At 35.2% G+C, this 26,734-nt stretch overlaps 6 protein-coding genes across 10 annotated transcripts; 3 read left to right on the top strand and 3 right to left on the bottom strand.

The window, feature by feature from the left end:
* Window positions 1–14: 14 nt before the first annotated feature.
* Window positions 15–10,141, top strand: LOC116845147. The gene is made up of 16 exons (XM_032817512.1): window positions 15–181; window positions 256–381; window positions 2,367–2,518; window positions 3,024–3,998; window positions 4,804–5,206; window positions 5,285–5,733; window positions 5,804–5,946; window positions 6,347–6,594; window positions 6,668–6,910; window positions 6,994–7,176; window positions 7,258–7,418; window positions 7,492–7,747; window positions 7,830–8,073; window positions 8,144–8,514; window positions 8,601–8,903; window positions 9,635–10,141. Exons 1-16 carry the CDS (start codon window positions 49–51, stop codon window positions 9,991–9,993), a joined length of 4,749 nt encoding a protein of 1,582 aa, XP_032673403.1. The 5' UTR covers window positions 15–48; the 3' UTR covers window positions 9,994–10,141.
* Window positions 647–1,965, bottom strand: LOC116845155 (RWD domain-containing protein 2A). Its single transcript, XM_032817528.1, has 3 exons — window positions 1,621–1,965; window positions 1,045–1,491; window positions 647–966 (listed from the first exon to the last, which is right to left on the bottom strand). Exons 1-3 carry the CDS (start codon window positions 1,813–1,815, stop codon window positions 733–735), a joined length of 876 nt encoding a protein of 291 aa, XP_032673419.1. The 5' UTR covers window positions 1,816–1,965; the 3' UTR covers window positions 647–732.
* Window positions 10,024–12,653, bottom strand: LOC116845154 (testis-specific serine/threonine-protein kinase 1-like). 3 transcript variants are annotated; one of them, XM_032817527.1, is made up of 5 exons: window positions 12,310–12,653; window positions 11,917–12,220; window positions 10,745–11,322; window positions 10,399–10,488; window positions 10,024–10,313 (listed from the first exon to the last, which is right to left on the bottom strand). In XM_032817527.1, exons 1-5 carry the CDS (start codon window positions 12,403–12,405, stop codon window positions 10,257–10,259), a joined length of 1,125 nt encoding a protein of 374 aa, XP_032673418.1. In that variant the 5' UTR covers window positions 12,406–12,653; the 3' UTR covers window positions 10,024–10,256. The 3 variants fall into 3 exon arrangements, 2 of the variants coding, with proteins under 2 accessions (XP_032673418.1, XP_032673417.1); XR_004378197.1 differs by having other exon boundaries at window positions 10,250–10,313; window positions 10,399–11,322; XM_032817526.1 differs by having other exon boundaries at window positions 10,024–11,322.
* Window positions 12,654–12,812: 159 nt separating this feature from the next.
* LOC116845153 (histone acetyltransferase type B catalytic subunit) lies at window positions 12,813–16,153 on the bottom strand. Of its 3 annotated transcripts, none has more exons than XM_032817525.1 (7): window positions 16,011–16,153; window positions 15,443–15,604; window positions 15,063–15,325; window positions 14,788–14,944; window positions 14,501–14,715; window positions 14,259–14,410; window positions 12,813–13,192 (listed from the first exon to the last, which is right to left on the bottom strand). In XM_032817525.1, exons 2-7 carry the CDS (start codon window positions 15,598–15,600, stop codon window positions 12,902–12,904), a joined length of 1,236 nt encoding a protein of 411 aa, XP_032673416.1. In that variant the 5' UTR covers window positions 15,601–15,604; window positions 16,011–16,153; the 3' UTR covers window positions 12,813–12,901. The 3 variants fall into 3 exon arrangements, with proteins under 3 accessions (XP_032673416.1, XP_032673415.1, XP_032673414.1); XM_032817524.1 differs by having other exon boundaries at window positions 15,950–16,137; XM_032817523.1 differs by having other exon boundaries at window positions 15,945–16,135.
* A 1,210-nt stretch (window positions 16,154–17,363) lies between these two features.
* Window positions 17,364–21,149, top strand: LOC116845152 (probable ATP-dependent RNA helicase DDX55 homolog). The gene is made up of 7 exons (XM_032817521.1): window positions 17,364–17,792; window positions 17,911–18,018; window positions 18,210–18,476; window positions 18,552–18,910; window positions 19,224–19,421; window positions 19,521–20,214; window positions 20,970–21,149. The coding sequence occupies exons 1-7, from the start codon at window positions 17,694–17,696 to the stop codon at window positions 21,006–21,008; spliced, it is 1,764 nt and encodes a 587-aa protein (XP_032673412.1). The 5' UTR covers window positions 17,364–17,693; the 3' UTR covers window positions 21,009–21,149.
* A 386-nt stretch (window positions 21,150–21,535) lies between these two features.
* LOC116845148 lies at window positions 21,536–26,524 on the top strand. Its single transcript, XM_032817514.1, has 5 exons — window positions 21,536–21,883; window positions 21,998–22,199; window positions 22,661–22,953; window positions 23,426–25,030; window positions 25,521–26,524. The coding sequence occupies exons 1-5, from the start codon at window positions 21,821–21,823 to the stop codon at window positions 25,875–25,877; spliced, it is 2,520 nt and encodes an 839-aa protein (XP_032673405.1). The 5' UTR covers window positions 21,536–21,820; the 3' UTR covers window positions 25,878–26,524.
* Window positions 26,525–26,734: the final 210 nt, after the last annotated feature.

The following is a 26,734-nucleotide window of genomic DNA, read 5'->3' as shown; positions in this document are numbered from 1 at the left end:
TCTGTGTTGATTCTTTGAATCAGTAGATTGAGTGAATTTGGCGTGAATATGTTAAGAAAGCTCCTTCTAATTTTCATGTTAATATGCGTGACAAAGTGCAAACGTTATTCTCATTATTCGGTCGAGAATTTGTATGCAGTACTTGATCGAACGTCGGAATACTTTAAGAATCTCAACAATGGTATTATCAACTGTATCCTTGTGTTTTCTTTGAAATACCTCCATTTATTTACAAAGCTTTCGGTACTTTTATAGCATATGAATCATCAAATGCTGATACATCAAATATCGACGACAAAATTGCTAAATATATGGAAACTACAACCAAAGCAATCCTACAGCGACAAAGGAGAACCTCGAATAATTTACAATTTAGTGAAGGTGAGTTCAAGCGAAAAGTCTTAGGTCTGTAGTAATAGTTTGAAACTCGTCTCAAATATATGATATTCAAATTTGAATTCAGAATTAGATGAAAGTTCTTCAGTGGAATCGCGATTATACACAAATATATAAATATCACATATAATCCAACTATGAAAACTTGAATCAAACTCTGAATAGAAACTTTACTATCTCATAGGAAATTAGTTTCAGATGACACACACAACTATTAATACATGACTTAGACACATACATGCAAAGATTCTCCGAGTTTACTCAATTTATTATTATATAAAAAAATATATTTACCATATTATATATTTTCATCAACATTTTTATCATACAATTATGTTAATCTGACAGTTTGCTGAACTTTCCTTCGATACCGAAAAGTTCTTTGAATGCGTGCTGACAGTCATGCTCAGTTAGATACTTGAGAAGTTGACCCATGTCATTATGGCGCTCAGTAGTGGGGAAAGAGACCTCTTGAAAATCTGTAAACCTGCGTAAGCTCTCCACATTGTTGCAATCTTCCTCTTTTTCCAGCAGTTTGATCAATATCTTGTGCCAGTTCATAGATCTGATCTGCAAAGCACAGGATAATAAAATAAAACTGAAAAATATCATCAAAAAAAATTACCGAAAGACTATAAAAAATGTTACTTTTTGCCAGCAATAGTCACAATCTTCCAGAGTTCCCTCAATGCAAATGATTCCTGGCTTGCCAGCTAAGCAGAACCCTGTGATTGAGTTTTCTTTTGCCAGATTGGCTACATCTCGTCGCTTGAACTTGCTATATATGTGGTGACTGTAAATCCAATATCGAGAGAAGACAGCAGCTTGATCTCTGGTGTTATTTTCATTTGCATCATTACACTTCATTGTTTGATTACATGTGGAAGCTTTTAGATAAGTTTCCACATTATCCTGTAGCCATGATATCAGTGTGTAGATGCATGGCTCTCCTGTCTCCTGGGTTTTGATGACAATAGAAAGCTCCTTGTTCAATAGGCACTGCTGCGTTCTGTCCAGTTGAGAACTTCTTGCGTACACCTCAGGCTGCTCCTGGGGATAGTTAGTTGGCAAACTCACCATTAACTCTATCAGTTTCTGTTAAAATAAGGAAAATATGTTGAGCACACGAATGTACAAAAGAAACCCAGCAGGATTATCGTGTTAATAAACACATGCTATAGACATAATGTACACTTTTATATGGAACATTAAATGTTGCATTACTCCATTCAATGGGATCGCGATAGCGTATTCTAGCCAGCGTGGTAGATCTCCACCAGGACACTCGATGTAGCTGTTGATGTCAGCCAAAACCCCATAATCCGCCACTACAAGTTCCGTCGGATAGACCGACTGTAGAGCCTGCAGCTCGTTCACTTGCGCTGTCAGATTTTCCATCACCTCCTCTGAAGTGGACATGTTCTAAACGCTGAAACATGCGACGAAATAATAAACGATGTTATGTTGTCGTATACACGCACAGTACGATGCTCAGGTCGGCAGAAATAAAACGATAATGTAAAACACCGCTATCGATTAAACGACATTCATTTTGAGGTTATCACAGAATCAGCTGATATCAATATTATTTACTATCAATAGGCAGTCCTGTTCCTCTCTTCAATTGCATTTTGAAATTAGAACATTGCACCGCAGAATATTTCTTTGTTTTTTTTCCAGTTCTCTCGGCACATGTATGATATAATAATTATAATATATTTATCAAAATTATATGTTTTATAATTATATTAATTATATTTAAAACTTAATTATATTATATAATTATATTAATTATTTTTAAAACTTTCTTATATACGTGTGCGAACATAAAAAATTTTGGGTATTTTCCTAAAAGAAAATCCATGTACATTAATGATATCAATGTTCAAAATTTTATAACAAATGTTTTGTAATAAAATTAGAATAATTTAATTTGCAACTCTAAATCTTAATTTTCTTTTTATTAACAGAGATAAACGTGCTGCAAAATTTTGAAGAGGATTCACCCATTTATCTACCAGACTTTCAGGATATAGCTTTTGTCCTTATACAAGATGAACACCAGTTGCTTTGGCTCGCAGCAGCCATCGACTCCTCGAAAATAACGCTATATCAATTGTTTGTATGTCATAATTAAAGTTCTTGGCTTCTTATCGCAAAACTATCAATAGATTATAAACAGAAACGAGAAAATACACTATAAAAATGTTTACAAGATATATAAAAATAAAAAGATGTGTTCGTAAAATCATACTAGCAATTGATTAAGCAGATGTGTTAGATAGCTTGAGCACTTTTCTTTTGCTCTAACAATCCGTAAAATTACCGTAAAATTAACGTGACAAAATGAATAATGTATGTCAGAGAAATAGGTTGCATGTCACGTTAATTTTACGATAATTTTTATACGATAATTAGAATAATTATATTAGAGTAATTATAATATAATTATAATATTAGTAATATTATATATAATTGTTAGAGCAAAAGGAAAGCGTTCAGATTATTTTACAGGTTTACTCAATCGATTGCAAATGTCATTTTATGGGTATATCTTTTTATTTCAATGTATTTTGCAAGAATTTTTATTACAATCAAAGTTCTCTTTCTCTTTTTATTCCTTTTAGGACAATACTTCATCGAATTCTAGGACAGTGTTTCCTTTGAGTTTCTACTCACAGCCTAATGGAAAACGGATAATAATAAATGATCAAGGTGCCGACATACTTACGGTCGTTCAAACGAATACCGACGAAATCATCATTCTACGTCTCAATAAGAACAAGGATGACACTTACGAGTTTCAGTTCAAACAGGAGTTCAATATTTCCGGAGTGGTGCACGCAAACTTATGGTTCGGGATGAATCAATTGTACCTAGGCATCGCTTCAGACGCGAAGGTCTTCTTGTACGTCTGGCTCGGGGAACACTTCGATCAGATAGACACCTTGGACTACGGGGCGAGAGAATTGTTGTTCTTCGGACACAAGAGCTTCGTGCACGTCGTCGTTGTAGGATCCCTCACGAGGATATTCCGATTCTCCGTGCGCTCCAATAAATTCATAGAGACGCAGAAATTGCACGGCGCCCGAGACGCCAATCTGTTTTACTTCAAAGAAAACCACTTCGAGGAGCATTTCTTAGCCCTGGTAGATGATAATTCTACGATTTTGTATAAAGAAATGTACAGTCGTTTCGTGCCGTTTCAAAGAATCGCTTCGGCGAGACATATCTATTCCTTTACGATAGAGAATATCGTGCTTCTTCTTGCCGCGACGGAGGCAAATAGCGCAGTAATTTACCAATACAATGGTTGGAAGTTCGTAGAGCTGCACGCGAGATTGTTGAACATTCGTCAGATTCGCCAGATTCGTTCACATGACGGGAACACGTTGGTGATGCAAAGTCAGGCTGGAGAATGGAAGTTTTTGAGGCCTATTTGGACCGCGAGGAAGACATGGCAAGCCTTACAGAACGAAGTAGAGGCTTGGTGTTCTGATGTTAAGCAGAAAGCGTCTCAGAGAAGTTTGGAAAAAAATCTAGACTTAAAAAGTCCCGTGAAAATACCGAACGCACACGTTGGTCAGCTTCGCACTCAGCACGTAAGATACGGCTTTTGTTTCTACCAGAGTTGAGTAGCCCTGGTAGAAATATTAATAACTAATTCATCAGTTAAAAGTTAAGTTAAAACGTTAAAAAGTTAATAACTTTCAACTTGATTTAGTTAATAAATTTAGTTTTAAATTAGCCAACGTTTAAATTAAATTAGTTGTTCCAAAATGTGTTAGCTTTAACTTGTTAACTTCTTTTATGTAAATTAAAATATTTGATTAATATTAAAATTATTGTGAGTTTAGACTAGTTATTTTAAGGTATATTAATTTTAATTTATAAATTTTTATAATTTTTTAAAGTTAAGATAAATCATCAATATTTAAATCATTGAGTGCTGCTAACAGGGTGAAAAAATAGAAAATAATGACAATAATTTTTTGTCCCTCTGAGTGACAGCGTCCTTTTTTTGTATGGAATCCTGAGCACAAAACATTCGGTATTTCTTTTTATAAAAGGCTATCTTTTCTCATTAATAATTCAATTTTAGATTAAAAAGTTAATTATGCACACAGAAACATACATATTGCTTTGCATAATTAACTTACTTTAATAAGTTAATTTAATGTTAACATGATTTTTAACTGAGTATTAGTTTTTATTTATGTGTATATATATAACTTTTAACGTAAACTAAATTAATTTAAAGACTATTAATTTTAAATTTAAATTTGTTTAAAAAAAGAAAATTCACTTAACCAATCCTGACTTTTTTAATATTTTAAGCAAAGATTTTCATCTGTTTGTTATAAACCATTCAAGTATTGTTAAATCTATTTCGAGTGTTGTTTACAGATAAACGACCATAATGCAACAGAATTGATCCACTTGACGAAACAGTACAGGAAAACAATGTCCAAGTTAATTCTGGCGAAGCAGATCTTAACGCAAGACACAAGCACCATGCGTACGACTTTGCATGGTAAAAAACTCACAGTGCAATGCAAGGCAAATTGTCACGTTCATCGTCTAAGTACAGATGTTGGAAATAAATCTATCAACAAGTCCGGAAAATTGGAAACCGCTAATCACACTTTAAAATTTGCCAATCTAAAAGCAAAAGTGATAAATAACTGGAGGTGTCCCATTCCTAATTTCGCCATAGACGATATATTTGTTAAGGAGTCTGTTAATGGGATGTTGATAAAAAATCTCCAAGAAGGAACATTGAAGATTTCTGGAGACCAGGAAGTCTCAGGTGAGTCGACGTAGCATATCGCTCCTCTTTCCTTCAAATATTTGTATGTTAATTATTTTTGATCTATGAATCATTTAGGTGAACACTTCTTCAATAACTTGAACACGACAAGCATTTCTATCCCATTGAATATTGCGACGCATAATACTAGTGCAATATTGCGAATAAATGAGGCAACAGTAGAAGAATTGAATTTAGTCCAAGACGAGTTCTTCTTGCCATTGAATGGTTCCACAACCACAATAACCGGCTCGATAACGGCTACGAAAGTCAAAGTCGTAGGGCTTATCGAGATGAGAGGCAAAATAACAGGCGAAAATGCGAATAAGTTGACACTCTTGAAAGATATTTACACAACTTTGATACTACCTTACGACCTTTTCCTGCAAAACGTGACGTTCAGAAATTTCGTCAGAGCTGACGACATCGTCAGCACTCGTAAATCATCCTTGAAGCAGATTTTAGAAAATAGCATACCGCTGAACTCTGACGTGCCGAAACATGTGATGTTATTCAGCGATAAAATTGTAATTATTCTTGCGAAGATATCGCGATTATAAGTATGCATTATACTTGAAATTTACTTTCACTTTACAGCAATGGGACAATGTGACCATATTGGACTATCGAAACTGGGTAACGAAGAATTCGACCGATACCGTAGTTATCTCTGGTGCCAAATTTGCAATCAACAATATCGTTTTGACAAACACCTCCTATGAAAATCTTCCTATTCCGAGGTACGTGCGTCTCATTTCTCTAAGAAAGATGTATGTGCAGTGGGTTTCACAACGGTTTAAGGCTCCTTACGCAATAATAACATAATTAATAGTGTAATTAAGAATACTAAATAATAATAATATTAATAATATTTAATAATACAATGAGATCGGGCAAGTCCGTCAGTAATGGCTCCCAATTTTTACAGTTTAGTGAGCTCCCAACTTAATTGTGTCTCGACCATTTTGAAACTCACTGTATATATAAGGCGAGTTTTTTAATTCATCGATGGATCCATTGCATGATGCGTAAATACAGCGAAACATTGCATTTGCGCATCATGCGATGGATCCATCAATGAATTAAAAAACTCGATCATACACACATAGTATAGATTCTATAAAAATATATCTGTTTCAGATTGACCGTTCCCGTATGCGTTGTACAAATTTTCACACAAGACGTCACGAGTTCTTCAATAATGGTGGACGATTTAGTTGTGAAACATTTATACGTTCAGAATGTTACTGGAGCTCGTGATTTGAACAGCGTTATGTTCGATTCGGTGTCAGCCTTACAAAATGTTAACTTCTCAACGAAATTATTCACCGGGCAAGTCTTCGTGAAGAATATTTCAGTGTCGGAAGTTAAAGGAATAAATATAAGAGGTAAAGATAAAGTGTGCGCATACATACAAGTAAAAGTTTTCATGATATTACGCTCATAATTTACATTGTATAGAGTTGAAGAGCCAAGTGAACAAGTGGATAGATGTGGATCACATCAAAGGACCAGTAACTGTTCCAAAGTTACATGTTAAAACTCTACACACCCCGATCAGTCTTTCCTTACCTACGACAGTAAATAACGTAATTATGCTTGGGAACAGTAATATTAGAAAGATCAATGACATAAATATGTCATTGTTCGTCGAGAATGTACAGAAAGTGGACGACAAAATATCTTTAGAACACGCAATATTCGGTGAGTCTTGTATCTTATACTTTCGTACGCAATTCATAAAGATAAAAAATCTAATTATATTATTTCTCCATTTTGTTTTGCAGCTCATGGGTTCACGTCCATCTACACATATGCTTCTTACTCAACGTTAAATATCTCCCATATAGATGTACATCCTAATTTGCGCTCAAAATGGATTTCCAGCACTTTGAAGACGAATGCAATAAATGTGCCTCAGATTTTTGGCTACGTTGCGAACAATGGATCGCCGACATTTATTATCGAGGGTATGCAATAACGAAATCCGTTAACTACATTTCTTACGATGACGACGTATCGTTTAAACATGATATGTATGCTTATTTTAGGAACAGCTAGATTTGGAAAAGAACCAATTGTGCAAAATATAAAGAATGTGAATCTTGAAGAATTATCCGAAAACTTATGGATGTCGGATCGGAATACAATTATATCTGGCAGCAATATGTATCTGAGGAATATGTCTATAAAAGCGAAAGTTTTTATAAAGGTAAGGATACTGTTAAGAATCGATTAACTTCACAATTGTACCAACCACGATTGGAATTATTGTTCTGCCTCAGAATGCTGCAAATTCGTTGAATATAAACGTATGGTCAAATCTGTCAAGTAAAGTATTGAGCAAATCGAAGCGACAAAATATCAGTGTGGCTGCATCGTTTAAAAACATCGTGGTGCCTGCTATAATTGCAGCGGATGATTCTACTCTCAAAACGTCAGATCCTGATTTAAGTAATGTGCTAACTAATTCTTTGATGAGAAACAGTACGAAAGCACAGATCGTAGATGCCACATGGAACTTTGAAGAATTAGTTATAAGTGAGGCGATTTCAAATATACGATACATTCCTTTTAGTAGAAAATCTTCAGTGTAACTTAAGATCAATTGCTTGATTTTCAGATAATTTGTATTGGAATGGCAAATTCAATGATATTGACTTGAACACAGAAATCGTTAGGTCTGACAGAGAGCAGAATATTATTAGTGGGAAGAAGACGATTTCAAACTTATCAACTGAATATCTCTGGTCGTATAACAATAAATTCTCGAAATTTGTGAAATATGCTCTAACTGAAAAATGTCTGAGTGTAACCAAAATCAAAGGTCAAAAAACTTTTAAAGACATTAGCTTGAACAAATTAAGGTAATATCGACATTTTCTCGAATCAATACTTGAATCGTCAACATTGTTAAACTCAACTTTTCTTCGTCAGTGTTAAAGGTAAGCTTATGGGACACATTATCGAACAAGCATTGCTGAAATCTGGAAATCAGATGATATTCGGGAACAAGAAGATACACGGTAACCTGGAGATATTGTCTCTTATCACTGACAATGTTGTGAATGATATACTTCTGATGCACTTAATGAACGATCAATTAAAGAATCACGAATTAGTACAAAGAATAGAAACGGAGATAGATTTCAGCGAGAATCTTGAAGTTGTCGGAAACATCACAATCGGTGGACTTTACGAGGGCGTAAATTTGAGTAATATTAGTGATAACAGCAAGTTGGATGCTGTTCTGAACAGAACGGTAGAAGTTATAGAACTAGCAGACAACATAATAATCGGATTACATAGTGAGTTACCATTTTGATTATTGAGTGCTTCAAATAATGATATAATACTAATTTATCAAAATATTTTTTATCTTTTCTGTGCGCAGATCCTGCAGTTTATCTGGATAAATTCGAAGAGGTAGATGAGAATACGCTGGAGATCACTGCGGATCCTGATATCGAGGATGCGATGACTCTTAATAGCACATGCGTCTGCGAGATGAAAAATCTCTCCCGATTTTGCAACGACACGAAATTACTGAATATCCTTGCCGGCAAAAATTCCAGCACGTTTATAATGACGAGATTGGTATTGCTGGATGACGATGTGTTTGTAGTAATAGTATCATCGGACTTTATCTCCGTTTATACGTACGCCGTTGCGGAACAAGATTTTCATCAAAGAGCAGGCAAGTGCCGCGAATGAATAATCACGTTTCCGCAGGAACCTAAAACCGATTTAATACATCTCGATGTTGCAACTATTAGCTGCGTTTTGGACGCTTTCGTGCTGCAAGTAGTATTCTATCTTCTTTTGGCATGTAATAAAGGAACAAAAGAATAGAATGACACTATCAGCGCGAAAGTGTCCAAAGCGAACGTATTTTTGCATACATGCAACCGCCTAGTATTGTATGTTTAGTTATTATAACCAGAGTTGTATTAGGTGTGCAAATTAATTCGGTGTCTTTATTTTTAATGAATCATAATTGTGCTTTAAACCTAAATATTTTTTATATGGTTTTCAATTGAATTTGTTGAAATCAATTGTCAATTAAACGGTCTTCAATTGAATTAACAATTAATATTTGATTGAATTAAGTATTAATCGTCAATTAAACATGACAATTAATTAAAAAAGTAATTAATTACTGTGCTTACTACAATCCTGGTGCAAACGTACTCAATATTGTTCATACGTTAAAAGCAGTGAAACAATTGTTAATTAAACGGTCTTCAATTGAATTGACAATTAATATTCGATTGAATTGAGTATTAATCGTCAATTAAACATGACAATTAATTAAGAAAGTAATTAATTACTCTGCTTACTACAATCCTGGTGCAAACGTATTCAATATTGTTCATACGTTAAAAGCAGTGAAACAAAATTATGACGATATAAACTATCGATTGACAGAATTACATATGCCCGATATACTCCAAGCGTCCGTGGAGCCAACCGATCTCGCGCTTTGGATCGCTCTACGATTGCCGAGACAAACTCTGGTGCTGCGTTATCAAGCGTGGAATGAATTCAAGCAATACGTCTTACCAGCTTCGGATACGATCGTGACCAGCAAGACGCCGAATAATCAACATTTACTCATACTGTCGGACGGTGTGTGGAATCTTGGAGGAGTCTTCTATCCTGAACATATATGCAAACTACCCTTGCACGGAAAGATAAAAGCTTTCACTCTCGGCGCTGATTACTATATAAAGATAACGAAGAAAAATAGCACAGCTATCCTGAAAGCGCGGTACATAGGTAATTGAAATGTGTAAAATAATTAATTTAATTTGATAATTCCTAGGAGTAAGTTTATTTTAAATCTAGCAAATCTCTGCATTCTTTGTAAATATGTCCGTTTATATTCACACGTTAGTTTCTTAAAAAAATATATATATATTGATTTGCAATGCATCAAATGTGTCGAATGTGTGTACGACGTGCGTAACATTAATCGTCATAGTTCACCAGACAATTTATTTTCACAAGTGTTAAGTAAAAATGCAGGGAAGCGGATTACAGATTGCAGTTACGTGTTGAGATTTTGGAATTGAGTTCCGCCTGCCGTAATCGTGGAGGTTACCGCCTGAAGACAAGACAAAAGGTTTTGCTATCTCTTTTCTCCTTTTCTTTTACATTACCTCAATATGTGATTAATTCCAATAACGTACTTTCACGGTGTCTTTGAGAACCGTCACGTCTTCTACCCCATGCGGTTTGTCTTCGTCGGTCTTTTTCTTTTCCTCGACTCTGAACTGTTTCTGAAAATCGGTCACTCGTGATCTCGCGACACTACTTGTTGCCTGTGCTCTCTTTAATTATATATATTTGTAAAATTTGGCACATTAGACATCGTTATCATTGTGAAGTTTGATCTGGATCCTGCGATCGGATATACGATAACACGTGCGTGTACACCAAATGGACGACCAGAAATGTTCTGCTCAGCGTGGTGTATGAGAGAAACGACAGAAAAAAACACCTCAACTTATGAACGTTGAAGAATAACGATCGTACGAGGCTCTGCATTTGCATAGAATCCCTCTTTGTGAACTTCTTCTCGTACTTTTTCCGCTCCTCGACTGCACTGTTCAACGCGATCTGCTCTGCGGGCGTGAGCACCAGTAAACGCGGATCCATCGCGATCCAGTCGCTCTGCACGATCTGATCCAGACGCAAGCGTTTCGACACTTCCGGCTCCAGCAGATTGCTCACGAGCTTCTTCACGTGATCGGTCAGACTGTTCATCACTTTGCTGCGGAACTTCCATCTGCGCGCTATCTGCTGCTCGTACAGTCGCTTAATGTTGGCCTCGTCGAAGGGCATCGCCTTGTTCAACAATATGTACAAGATCACACCCAGGGACCAGATGTCGGATATCTTCGGGTTGTACGGAAAGCCGCGCAGGATCTCCGGGGCTACGTAAGACAACGAGCCGCAATACGTGTCGCTGAGAACACGTTTACCGCGACTGTCAACCATGTAGCGGGCGAATCCGAAGTCCGCCAGTTTCACGTTGTAGTTAGATGTTAAGAGGACATTCTCGCACTTTACGTCGCGGTGCGCTATCTCCATCTCGTGCAAATACTGAAGACCTTAAAAAATTAAATTCGCATTAGTATTGTTATAGTTAGTAATATCACATATGTAGTTCAAATAAAAAAAAAATTTCTAATTCTAAATTTAAGTCTCAGTACTTCACATAGGTCAAGTTTCAAGTAACAACGATTAATACAGACTTTAGGTTTTGAATTCAGAATTAGATCTAAATTTGTCATGTAAATCATGTGATAATGTAACGTTATATTTGTAGTCGCTATTCCACTAAAAAATTCACATCTAATTCTAAATTCCAATCTGGAAATCTCACTTGAAGCAAGTTTCAAGAAACAGCTATTAATATAGATCTAGAAGTACTAATGAGGACTTCCTATTTTTCTCTTAATATTAAATAATTCAATATTTACATTAAAAAAAGTTATACTAATTTAATATTTGTATTAGATATTAAATTATTTAACATTAAAGGAATAGAAAATTTTTTAAAAGAATACTAAGTTGATGTGGTAAATTTCATTCATCAAAACGATTAATTCTTGGAACGTGGATAATTTTGTTTCCTATTTTGCGGTAAACCTTTTGCATCAACCTAATAATAGTAATTAAAGTAAATATAATACGATTAATACCTAAAGCAAGCTGTCGGAACCACACGCGGGCCTGATTCTCCGCCACCGCGCCGTTCTTTAGCATGAAGTCAAAGAGATCGCCGTTTTCGGCGAAGCGCATGAATATGAAGTACTTGGTGCGCCTCTGGAAGATGCTATGCACGTGCACGACATGCGGATGATTCAACTTCACCAGGATATCCAGTTCGCGCGGCAGGAACTTCTTGACGAAGTCCTTCGGTGCGCTCGTGGTATCGACGATCTTGCAGGCTAAGGTGTTATTGTGATCTGTCTCGTGCTCCGGTTTGTACTCGGCCAGGTATACCTAAACGAAAAAAGGAGCAAGAAATAACTCATATTGTCAAACTTAATCGGATGAGGGGAAGTGTGTGATTCTTTAATCGGGATATAGACCTTCGCGTGACAACCTTCGCCGAGCTTTCTCACCAACTTGTAACCGCGGGCTTTCAATGTGGCCTCGTCGGACGGTGTCTGGTTCAGGCGCGACATGAGCTTCGTAGAGTGACACACGGCATTCTATCAGTAGTTATCATAATTTATGACTGGTGATAGTTTTGCGACGCTTTGAGTGGCTGGGAATCGTGGATTAACGTATAACTCGAGAACACCATTGAATTTGCCATTTTTGTGTTGTCGCGACAAAAAGATCACTAAGACGCGTGACAATCTGTTTTCCAGTTGCAATGCGACGAATCTTGTACTAGGAATTTTGAAGAGTGTAACGTGTCAGTGGTTATTTATCCATTTTGATAGATTGTAAAACGACACGCAGCCGATCGCCGCAAACTCGGCTGTCCGTCGAAGCGAGAACGTGAAAGAAACAGCGGAACGTCAGAGATCATTTCGAGAAAAAAGCAAGACACGCCAGTTGAAAGAAAAATGTGTACACACCGATATAAATAATAGTAAATTATTAATATATTTTTTCCACATAAAAAAAATGTCTTGATCGGTTAATATCGGATAAAGTTCATGCAACATTTTTTCATAGTTCGGGTGCATCCTCTAAACGTTGAATAACTCTCTTGTATTCTTCTTCTAAAAATCGATATTCTTTATCGAGTAACTGTATACGTTGCTCCAAAGGTGGCAGAGGGTTAGCACGCTTATCCACGTACATCAATGCGCGTTCTAATTTCTTTTCCTCGTTCTCTTTCCTTTTATACGGTATATTCAATCTTCCCTTCACGTCTAATCTATATGCTCGGTATTCCTCTTCGTTCGCGATGTTCGTTGCACGTAATCGCAAGATTTCATACACTGTGCGAGCTTGTTTCTACAAAAGAAACATTTACATTACAATGACATATTTAAGTAATAACATTTACCATAAAAGCCAATTTATACCAACAGTAACATTACTAATAATGTGTTTCTAGCAGTGTTACTGACAGATATAGATTATTATTTAAAATTGCTAAAAACAATTGTTTTTAACAAGTTGCAAAACAAGTCAATTATATTTTGCTATTAATTTTGTTATTTTGGAACGAAAGATTTTAATAACATTTGTTTTAATATTTTGCGAAAAACAAATGCTGTTGACAAAAGTTTGTTATTTTGGTAACTGATAGCTTTGTCACTAATATTGTCAAAAATATTATTTCTGCAACCCATCATTTGGCAGTCTGAGGTCAAGTTCCACAACATCCCTTTAATTTTAACTACCGGTTAAGTCCCAATAGTGATTGGTTAATTCTGATTAACTCTTCTTAATGTCAAATGGGATTGGTCAAGTCTAATGGAATAATCAACCAATTGACTGGAGGTTGTGGAACTGGGCCTAAATCAAAGAATGTTAATTGAAGAGATATATGCTAGCTAACTAATGTGTTATTATTAATAGTGTTAAATAACAAAGGTTTTATCTTAACTGACTGTACTATAAAAATTATGAAATTTATGTAAAGCACATATTTGCTAATAACATTAACTACTAGAAGTTTTACAATTTTGTTGGGTACAATAATTATATTTCTATTAGCAATTTAATGACAATAAATAGTTTCTCTAACTTCATCGATAACAAATCTGTTTTTCATATTGCTAAATATGTTATTCTGTTAAAAACATTTGATAAATTGTTTTCTGTAGAACATAGTTTTGCTAAAGACATTTTTGTTATTAGTTCTTTGCTATTAACATTGTTACTGCTATTTTTTTAGTGTAAAGTGGCCTTTCATATGCTATTATAATAGTATATTTCATATACTATTTAATAACATTATTAAATCATATTATTCATATCATTTGAATAAATTACACTTAAATATTAATATTTATGATATAACACAAATAGAGAGAATTGCGACGATAGACAAACTAAATGCTAACGTAGATACCTTATTTATCTTAAATTTTTCCCTAGCCTCAATGGCCATTTGATTGTTGAACCCTTGCATCAAATGTTCCCGCTTAAAGCTAGGCAATGTGCTGCAATTCACGGCGTCTACGTAATTTCGTATTCGTTGGAACGTCACGGACGGATCTTCAACTGCAAGTACAATTTTGTTAAAAGCACAAGTAAACACATACGTGTACATATAATGTGCGGGATCACTTCATGACTTGTTGTTTCTATTACCTGTTATATCTTTAACTTCATTCATTCCAACGTATTGGCGGTAAATTGCTTGCAATAGCTGCGTGCCAAGACCCATCTGTCGAAATGGCGGTAGAATTAAAACTTGTGCGATGCGCGGCCGAATGTGTTCCGGATATGCGTAATATCGATACACTGTGACGAAACCAACGGTTCCGTATCGGGATACACCCATAGATGTAGTATATTTTTCAAACCTGATAAAAATGGAAAAGTTTAATACATATTCAATGCAGTTCATTGGTTGAAATGGAAACACCGAGACTTACATATTGAAATAACTCCACTGTTCATCATCAACATCGATGAAATTAGCTGCATCTATATACCAAAGAAGAAATGTTTGAACCCTCTGATGATACTCCTTAAACTTTTTGCTGTTTATGTCAGCTTTGTAAACTTCAAATTGTCTTGACGTGCCATTATCTATAGTAGATACAATAAGAGAAAAACTTAATATATTTTGGTTACAATTTAAAGTAACTGTTGCATGAATAGAAGTAAAAATAATTTAGCATTCTGTATTAAAGAACATTGAAAATACCATTTATTGTGAACGAATGCAGCAGTTCTCCTTCAGGTTTGAATGTATCATCCTTCTTCAGTGCATTAACAAAAGTATCTAAACTGTAGTGAACATTTGGTGCAAGTTTTTCAGCCATTTTTGTTAAAACTTTATCAGGTTCAACTCCCTCGAAATCGAGATCATTTGCTTTTTCTGTATAGGTCATCCCCAAGAAGGTTTCCAAGCAACCTGCTGCATAGAATAACTGCACCTTTAAATCACGATAACCAAATATCGTTTCCCTGTAACAAATAAGTCAGATAAAAGATAACTTACATTCTTTTATAAAATATATATCTTAAGCCAACTATTTACATTTAAAAAAATGCATATTCAAGATAAATGCCACGAGAACATACATGGAACCAAACACTTGATGGGACATCTCAGGCTTGAATATAATTTCTTCAGAATCCAGGTCCTCGATACAACGAATCAATCTAAATTCCAAAGCATCGTTGCTATCTATCATAAACTTTTTTAAACGTGCATCTTGAATCATTGATAAATCTTCCATTTCTCTAAACAAAGAAATTGATAAGGATGAAAGATACATCATCATTTGTTCTAACTACTATACTTTTATCCAACAAGGATTTGGCCTTGATGACAGAAATAATCATTTACAGGTTAGGAAAACGCAAAGAAGTAAAATAAATATGCTACAGTTCAAAATGGCAATTGATAAAATGTGAATTTTAGTTTGACTAAAGTGAGTCGACAATTATCAAACTAGACATGTATGTCTACACAATATAGATTAACATAATGTAACTTTTGACACTAATTTCTCAATATCTCAATTTCTTATGTATACACGCCGAATAATCGTTGTTTTACCAACAACTTGTATTATTCTACCTTACGTCGATATGCACGATGAGGTGATTCAAATATTAGTCGAGATCTTCTACATAAACTACTTGCCATACAGCAACTTCGCGCCAAAACAGAGCCGGTTATGTGAGCCAGTTTGAATCGGAACGCAGAACAGAATCTGTGGTATTGGTGTTTGCTGGGCGATTCATAAGTGCGCTGTAGAGAAATGTCGATCACAAAGGTGATTTCTATCGCGAAAAATATGTCATCAGTCGTGCCGACGAATCATATCGCGACGCAGCCTTCAACAGCTGTTTCAATTGGACCAGCAAGCCTTCGGGCACGTTCCGAAATTAATTCGGAAACTGCAGTTTGAGTTATAAGGTTGGTAGGCCTTGATATGTTTGATGATCGATCAGCTGTTTATGCGATCGATTTTACAATCGGTGAATTTGAGAAGATTCGAAAACTGTTATAATTAGTATACAAAAATTTCATAAATAAGAAACAATTTTGTGAAATATGTGAAACTAATCGCGTGAAGCAGTTGATTGTTTATTGTTATGCAACTGTTGACCAATTCGTCAATGTCTGTGTTTAGCAGAGAAAGCTGCTTTGCAACGTTGTAAAATTCATGAATCTGATTGGAGTATGCTCTTAATTTTGATTAAATCCAAGAGCATGTATGAATCAGATTTACGAATTTTACAACGGTTGCAAGGCAGCTTTCTCTGGGCTGTGTTCTAAAATTCTACTCGGTGAATAAAGTACATTTAATTGACCAATCATGATAAAGAAATCCTAGTTATCTTTGTTCTTATTGGTCAATTAAATACCCGTTGAGTAGAGTTTTGGAACGCAGCCCTGAACGCAGCCAATGTAATTGGTCTAGATTTAGGAATCTAATCATTGAATAAAGAATACCAGGAAGGAACGTAAAAAGAAAATCCTTTGTTAGAAGTGCAAAGGACGTGACGTAATAAAAGTGAACTAAATGCAATTATCGATACTATGGAATCGAAGTAAATGTTATGACGTAATATTGTCAATTAATCGAATAGACAAAGGTGCATAAATATATTGAAGAGAAAATTATTACAAGTAACTAATTTTATTTCCTTCACCAATATGAGCAAAATATAAATACAATTTTTCTATTATTCTTTTAAGATTAATATTCCTTTGCTATATACTCCCAAGATGTTTAAAGTATACCGCCAGACTGTTTCCGGTAACATCACTTATGACATAGCACGTCATCAAACTGAACCAATGGCTGCGTTCAGCAGAGAAAGCTGCTTTGCAACTGATGTAAATTTCGTGAATCTGATTGGAGTATGCTCTTAATTTTGGTTAAATCCAAGAGCATGTACCAATCAGATTCATGAATTTTACACAGTTGCAAAACAGCTTTCTCTGCTGAACGCAACCAATGATTTACATTTCTTTACGGCGGGTCAGTCAAATATTAGTCCAATAATAGAGATGGACGGCTGATTAGATACATTTTTTTCTATTGTTGAAAAATTTAAATAGATATAAATTTGAATAAAAATTGTTAACATTTATTTTATTAAAATCTCATTGAATAGTGTATTCTGCACACTAGAATACTACGTGCAAAAGTAATAAAATCTTATTGTTTATCATGTTCATGTGTTACGTGATGCGCGCTGATAATACATAACCTTAAAATATAGTCGATTTTTAAATGAGAAAGTACTCCTGCTATCCTTCAATACTATTTTGATTTATACTAAATAAAAATAATAATAATAGTGTAAAATAATCATGAAAACGCAAGCATGGGAAGAACTGGATGTGCGACTAAGCGATTCTGTGTTAAAGACACTCAAGAAATTAAAATTTGTTAATATGACACCAGTTCAGGTAATTTACTCATAATGTTCAAAAAAGAGAAAAAGATAAAATATTAGGTCAGTTATTTGATTATTTAATAAGAATAATAATACAAATTATCATATAATTTTGTCAATTATATTCACAGGCAGCCTGTATACCATTATTATTGAGTGGTAAGGATGTAGCAGCAGAAGCAGTTACAGGTAGTGGAAAAACACTTGCTTTTCTTGTCCCTTTGTTGGAAATATTACAGGTAATCTTTAAAATTATGTGGACATTATTTGGTAACTATTTAGGATAATAAATCTTATGATGTTGTTTGTTTTAACTAAAGTTCCAAGAAAATAAGAGATAAACAGTATTTTTAAAAATCTTTATTTTTGCTAATAAATATGCTAATGCTTTACTTTTGCTAATAAATGTTTTAAAAATTTGTAAAATTAGAAAAGACCAGAGAAATGGAAGACTATGGAAGTAGGCGCAATAGTAATCAGTCCAACAAGAGAATTGGCTACACAGATTAGTGAAATTTTGGGAGAGTTCTTGAAAAGAATTCCATCACTGAAACAAGTATTGCTGGTTGGAGGTGTGACACTTCAGGAAGATGCTGAAAAATTGAAGAAAGGGGTGAACATCATTGTTGCTACACCTGGTAGATTAGAGGATATTCTATCTAATTGCACATCTATACACTTATGTGTAAAATCTTTGGTAATTGATATCTTTTTATAGTGATCTTCATAGCATTTTTTAACTTATGAATTAAAAGTATTTTTATTTCTATAGGAACTTCTTGTGTTAGATGAGGCAGATAGATTATTGGATTTAGGTTTTTCTACAAGTTTAGACAGCATATTGAGTTATTTACCACGCCTCAGGAGAACAGGACTATTTTCAGCTACACAGACAAAAGAATTGCAACAATTGATTAGAGCAGGGTTAAGAAACCCAGCCTTAATTGTTGTAAAAGAGAAATCCAATGTTTCGACACCTGTGAACTTGAACAATAATTATATAATTGTTCAACCTGAATACAAGTTATCAATAATGATAGATTTTATACGCTCAAAGGGATTTCAGACAAAATATATGATTTTCTTGTCCACTTGTGCATGTGTGGATTACTTCAGTCAAATCATACAAACGTAAGGCGTATTTCAAATACTTGAAATTTATTCAATGATTCCTAGATTCTCTATTTTTTTATACAAATATATGTAATCCCTGAAGTATAAGAAACCAAATCTTAAGAATGAAGAATTTTAAGAAATTTTATTCATTGTAGTGATAAACAGATGTCACTCGAAAAATTAAAACTCAACAATTTTGGAGGCATTACATTCACGCCTTGTGTGATTATTATTATTATGTTTACATGCTCAAGAATTCATTTATCACTACAAATGAGTAAAATATATTTAAAGTTTGGACTCTTATTACTTTAGAAACAATTTGTAGATTGTTGCCATCGATAAATGTATTAGCTCTACATGGTAAAATGAAGAGCAAGAGGTACAAAGTGTTCGATCAATTTCGGAACGCCAAAAGCGGCATTTTAATATGTACAGACGTAATGGCTCGTGGGATCGATATATCCGAAGTAAATTGGGTATTGCAGTACGATCCTCCCTCCACAGCTAGCTGTTTTGTGCACAGGTAACTATATTATTTTACGTATAAGTCAATGCTGTATAAGTAATACTGTACATTAATATTTTAAGCAATTGTTTTATAAAGTAAATTTTTCATTTAAAGATGTGGTAGAACTGCTAGAATCGGCAATGAGGGGAATGCATTGCTATTTCTTTTAGAGACCGAGGACGCGTACGTAGATTTCATCAAAAGAAATCAAAAGGTAGAATTGCACAGAATAGAGAAAGAACCGACCAAGAACACTGTGGAAGAAAGCCTGAGATATATGAGGGATCTGCAACAGAAGGACCGACTTATATTTGACAAAGCGAACCGCGCGTTCGTTTCTTATATACAGGCGTATAATAAACACGAGTGTAATTTGATTCTTCGATTAAAGGACATCGATCTGGGAAAACTGGCGATGGGTTTCGGATTGTTGAGAATGCCAAAGATGCCTGAGCTCAAAGGAAGAGATGTGTCGTCCTTCAATGGGCCCAAAATCGACGTGAACACGATAGCCTACGCGAATAAACAACGTGAATCGCACAGGATAGAAAAATTGACAAAGTATCAAAGCACTGGCGTTTGGCCGAGCAATCGTAAGCATAGACAGAAACAAACGGAAGCATGGTCGGAGGCTAAAAAGAGAAAACTCGAGAAGCAAGAGAAACAAAGTAAACGGAAGGAGAAGAAGAAACTGAAACAACAGCTCTCAACAGTCTCCGGTAAAAAGAAGAGAAAACGGATAAACGAGGAAGATCTCGAGGAGCTAGCGAAAGATATAGCGTTAATGAAAAAACTTAAAAAGAAAAAGGTAACACATGTTTTTTTTTTACATTATTCATTCTAAGTCACAAAGATATGTCGGGTTGTGTAATAAGTAATTTCAAATTTTTCAAGTAAAGTAAAAGGATAATATTTTTTATCATTATAATTTTACAATACAATAAGGTAATTTTACAATACATTACAGCAAGATAAATGTCCCAATGACTGAACTAAAAAAGATCAGTTTTACATTTTTAGTAATTAATAGAATTACTAATAAAATTAACGTGTATACAAAACTTTGGTTTGTCAATGATTGAAAAATAATAGGAAATAAAATAATTAGTAAATAGCAATTGTAATTTTAATGAGACATTATGTAATGCTATTTAAGCTGAAAAATGGGTTGTATTCTAATTGTTGAATGATACAAACCTGAGATGAAGGAGATTGAATAATATTATAAATTTTAGTATAAAAGAATATCTTGCAATAAAATTTCAAGCATTCTTTTCCAGAAATATTGAATATAAATATTAATGTTATAATTTATTGTTATTATTAATGTATAAATATATTATTAATATATTATCATTGGCACATTGTTCACTTACTGAGACACTTATGCATTGTTTAATCTATAATCTTCTTCCATTCTTCATATGTATTCATAAAATTATAAGGACATAAAGGTGTAATCATGTTTCATTTTACTTAAAAAAATTTGAAACTACTTACATAAATCCAATATTTCTCTTACATTGTTATTACTTTATATTATGTTTATGCATTTTCTTACAGATCACTCAGGAAGAGTTTGATACAGCTTTTGGAATCTGAAGGTGGCAGGTGTATTAACACACAAGCCATATATGAGATGTGCGAATGAAAATTCATTAATATTTTTGTTGTACATATACATATATATTTTTTTTAATTTTTATTCAAAATATATTTTGCACACACACACACACCTTGAAATTTGCTGATTTATGAACGCACCTTATTTTTCTTATGGATCCTTCTCATTGCATTTCCTATAAGTCCTTCATAGTTCTCACACAAATGCATGAAACTTGGACTAAAGAGAGTCTTTTAATGAATAATAAGTACAGTGTGACAAATACTTATCTGCAGGAAATCATACAGACAAAACTTATGAAAGGAGACTCGATTTGGTCATCTTGTTAGAAGCTTCGTAAAATTCTATCCAAACAAAATACAACACAGTTCAGTACAAGATTCGCTTCAGCAAGCACAAAGCCTGCCGGTTATCCCCACCTTCGTACGACTTTTAAAATGTCTTGTCTGCGTGCGGATCATTGCTCACCGCGTAGCAGGGCCAGAAGAAAACCAAAGAGGGGAGAGCAGCTTCACACAACCTACACGTGAGACTGTGTGCATGCTGAAAGTGCAGCGAAGAATGGGGCCGTCTGTGTCTTAAGGAGATAAAGTGTGACAGAAGGGAGAAATCCAAGTATTGGTGAGATAGCGGCTGCATCGCTCCGATGACTCATCCACACTCATGTCTGAAACGTCAAGTGACCGCATGAGAGATAAGTTCGACTTATGGAATGACAAGATAAGCGTGTGAACAAGTCGTGTTAAAGTGATACTTTTTCGACTTCAAGGAGTGCCTTATTCTCTGCACGATGGAGGAAGAGATAGCGAATCGGCCTAAGTGGTTGTTGGAGCTGGAAAATCGTAAGCGAAAGGTTCGTCACGAAGCTCTTCATATGATACAAATGCAACGCGGTTGTTAGCAAGCAACATTGCCTGTGCAGCGTTTAAAATGATATTTTATAATCGTGTCTTTTACATTTGTCCAGCCGCGTTTGGCGCACGAAGCCGGTGCTGGCGCACCATGCATGAACTGCAATTCTGCGTGCCCCGGCCTTGATTTGCACTTTTGGAGGAAGATCTGTAAGAATTGTAAATGTGGTCGGGACGATCACGATGTCGACAACGACGAGTTCCCACAGTTTGACCTGCTATTTGGACCAAGTGGAAAATTTAAGAATAAATCGATGCGTCAGTATATAAATATATATTTTTCTTAAAACAGTCTAAAAGTTCTCAGTTTTTGATTGTCGAGTTAATTTTATATTATTTTATTCAATGGAAACGAATTATTTATCAAACAAATAGTTACCATCATTATCTACATCTCTTTATCAATGGCAGTATTAATATACTCTTATGGTAGTAGATAACTGGTTTACTACCAAGGAATGATTGAAAATTGTATTAAATTTTTTTATTGGCCCCTAATACTTTATATTTTTTGATCTCTATAATTCTTTCTTATATATGTACCATATAATTATTATTTTATATGATTTACATACATACACTCTATATAATTATATACTTACATAAAAATAAATTATATTATAGATATAAAAATTATTAATATATTAAATTAATTATATTATAGATATAAAAAAATTATATGTGCAATGATTAGATTAATTGCAAAATTTGTTATTCAGGTCTGCAAGTAAACAACAAAAAACAAAATGAAGGTGAAACTACATTTGAATGGGTGCCACCAGATACGACTAAGGAACTGGTTATGGATTATATGAAGGCCTTGCCTGCTGATAAACTACCGATTAAAGGATCAGCTGGTGCTGCTCTGAGAAGGCAGCTGTTACAAAAACAATTACCACTGCACGATATTGATCATAAAGCTTGCGATGCACTTAGTGAACAAGAGCAGAAGCAATTTGAGAAGTATTTAGAGAACATAAAGAAATATGCAGGGCAAGGCAAAGTGATGAAGGTAGGTAATAAGGCAGAGTTATACAAATATCAATTAAGCTTTTCCCAATTTAATAATCGATTTGAATAAATGTTTCAATTCAACTAATTAATAATTGATATAAGGGAGGGGAAAAAAATCGTTATAAACAATTGAATTTAGCAAATTTGATTAAATTTGTTAAGATTAATTATTAATTGAATGATATTTAATTCCCTTTGCTTATATCAATTGAATGGTTTTCGATTTAATTTATTGAAATCAATTGTCAACAGTCACTAATTGAATTGACTCATATTAATCGTCGATTAAATACGATAATTAATTAAAAAAGTTAATTAAAATAAAATAAAAAAGTTATGTTATTAATTAAATTATTCGCAGTTCTGCCACAAAGATACATAAGCAATAAACGAGTATATTGCACATAAAATCTTCGCCATTGCGACAACTTTAATGGCCAAGTATGTAACACAACGTTTTATATTTTCAGATGCTAGGTGCCCGTCCGTTCGACCGTTCTCTCATGACACCCATCAATGCAACCGATATGCAACGCTGCAGTCCACAACACAGACCTTATGTGTCTTCCCCCGGCGTTCAATTACGCACACCGAGTAGCTTCGCCGTAAAGAGCCCGTATGCGAAGCATCCATCCATGAGTCAGAATAAGCAGCAAGATATTACAGTCATAAATGACAACAAAATGTCTAATACGGAAGAATATAACTGTTCCTTAGCGAACATGTCGAATGTTAACAGCAACGTCGCGAGATCACAGTCCGTTGAGGGCAAGTTCCACGAGAATCTTCAGCAGACGAACGACGCCGCATTAGTAAGAGGCGGTGTAAGCGGCAAGATAATAAACTCCTCGATTCCCTCACGTCTCGCCGAGCAAGAGATCGTGTCCCCTCGTGAGATGCATACTTCTGGAAATTTTGTGCCGTTCGGAGGGAACGGAACGAGAAGCGCGTTGATGCACACGGAGGCGCACAGAGAAACACTGAGCAACGTTACGCCATACAGTCTCGCGCACTCGGAGGCTCAGAACAGCGACGCGGCTTCCATCGCGGAGTGCATGCTGGCCGACGCGCTTCTGCCGCCTAGTGCGATACACGCCAACGACATCATCGGGAGCACCCTAGATGAGGAAGAATTGATGTACATAAGGGAGAAACTCGCCGACAAGTACAACGCCGTGGAGAATCCGGTGCTGCACAGCACTCCTAAGTCATCGCGATTGTTGGACACAAGCGATTTGTTGCATCCACGTGGCGGCGTGCCCAAAGAAGGTAACAATTCCGCAAATGTCAACAAGGACGCGGAGAGGACGGCTATCATAGCTGCAATGAGAAATCCAACGGGAAGCTTTGCGGAAAGAACGGAGCCTGGTAACGCCATAGGCGCGCCTTTGGAAGCTGAGAGAAAAATGTGCAAACCCTTGTCTCATGTAATCCAACCGACTGCGCCAACTGCTGATCTCAACGAACAGAAGCCACAATATGGCTGGCTATCTTACAAAGTGCCGAATAATGTTCTTGGCGCGCGTTCAGATATATCTTTAACGACAGACGTCCCTGGAGCCGCAACGGAGAACGCTTCAGATCCGTGGCCGAACAGATGCAAGCCCGCGGACGCCGTTATTCCCGCGTCGGGTGCGTCCTTGCAGATTGGCTCTCAGTATCCCGTTAATCCGCTGCAAGCCGAATTGAACAGTTCGCTCGTGCAACCGACCGTTCTACACTCAGAACAGCTGCATAACCAGGTATTTCCGCACAACGTCGTCGGAGGTGTCAACGAGGCGACGCAACAAAATGTTCAGCACGTGGAACACTTGAAGAACGCCATGGAGGGTCTAAGGATTGACTCGACGCGAGCGCAGAAGTGCCGCAAATGCCACGAGGACATATGCGTTGGTGATGTCATCGTAACCGCGGAGAAGGCCAACAACGCGTCCTGGCATCCCGGCTGTTTCGTTTGCTCGGTGTGCAACGAATTGCTGGTAGATCTGGTGTACTTTCACTATAAGAACGAATTGTATTGCGAGAGAGACTTGTCCGCGCACTTAGGGATCCCCCGGTGCTTCGCCTGTGACGAGGTAATTAAAAGAAATATATACAGGATATCTAACGATACATACAACTCTCGTGTACGTGTAGATGTGTGTGTGTGTGCGCGCGCGCGTGCGTGCGTGCAGGTGTCTCAAATCTGTATATTAATTTGAGTATTCTGAAATTTAATTACAGTTAAAAATCTTAATGCAAAAATATTAAGACATTAATACTTTTTTGAGTTAATGAAAAAGATTACCTTATCATGAACTAAATTTGCAAACTCCAATAAATTACAAAATTACATCTTAATAAAGATGCACAGTGTTAAAAATTGAAAAATTGCGATAAACTCCCTCGACATTTTCGTATCAGAATTTTCAACTCTATTTAAATTCCAGAGAATATGCCATTAAAATCTACAATAATTTGAAAGCATTCTATCTGTATATTTTATTATTTAAACACTGTTTAAAATATCAAAAAATGACAAAACCGATGATTTAAATAATCGTTCACACTTCTGTCTTATTACAGTTGATTTTCGTGCGGGAATACACGGTCGCAGAAGGGCACAATTACCACGTGAAGCATTTTTGTTGTTGGGACTGTGATATGCCGCTGGCTGGACAGCAATACATCACCGAGAACGATCGTCCTCTTTGTCTTCCTTGTTATCAAAAAACATATGCGAAGACATGCGCTGCGTGTAATATTGTAATTGCTGCCGATCAACAGGGTGTGTCTATAAAGAACTTAGACTTTCATGCGACCGAGGCATGTTTCTGTTGTTACAGTTGCAAGAAGAACTTGCTGAACGGTAGAATGGCGATAAAGGAGGATAAATTGTTCTGCAGTAAAGAATGTATCGTAAAGTTCCTTAACCGTGTGTGAAAGTATAATAGTTCATCTACTATTTTTTATACGTATTATTTTTATTGTATAAGAGAATAATATATTTATATATTTTTATTATAAAAGAACATAGGAAATATACAATGTTGAGCACATAAAATTTGCTACTAATCGATATAATAAAATTATAAACATGAATATATAATTAAAAGAAGACTGTTTATAAAAATTAATACAGCTTACCTATAAAATATATAATGCATATAAACCATGTAAGCCTTTAAGCTGTGTTAAGAAGATAAAACAGAAAATATTTTATCAAGTATTCAGTTTTTAATGTAATTTCACACCTGAACACTCTTACACGAGAATAGTTTTATACGAAAATAGTTCGTAACGCTACGAGCCGTGTATTAATAGTGGTGACTTGGGACTTGTTTCACGTGAGATTCGCAGATCTGTGTGACGATGATGTGATAAGTCACCACTATTAATACAGGTTTATGTGACTCACATTGTACATAAATAAAAAATGTATTATATTTTTTATCAACATAGATATATAACTTTAATATAGATCGATTACAATTGTATGGTTTAGTTTTCACTTGGAAGATAAATAATCTTACAACTGTATTTCAAACGTTAAGCAAATAAATTCTCGTCCAATTGTGTTTCATTATAAACGCTGTACTCAACAACTGTAGCTTTGTGTAAACTTCGTAAAAATGAACTGCGTTATATACTTCGCTCATATATATGATATATTTATACACAATAGATAAAAATACTTCACACTTTAACCAAAATATCTTCTATTTTACAATTATATTTGTGGTTGCAATTGCATTTGTGGTGTATGCAATATCTTTGTGTATATAATATACGCATATATA

The sequence above is a fragment of the Odontomachus brunneus genome, unplaced genomic scaffold, assembly GCF_010583005.1.
Source record: "Odontomachus brunneus isolate Ranch 3 - 2012 unplaced genomic scaffold, Obru_v1 Obru_scaffold_049, whole genome shotgun sequence".
Classification (NCBI taxonomy): Eukaryota; Metazoa; Arthropoda; class Insecta; order Hymenoptera; family Formicidae; genus Odontomachus; species Odontomachus brunneus.
The sequence above is the reverse complement of the archived record's forward strand: the minus strand, read 5'-3'. Positions and strand labels throughout refer to the sequence as shown.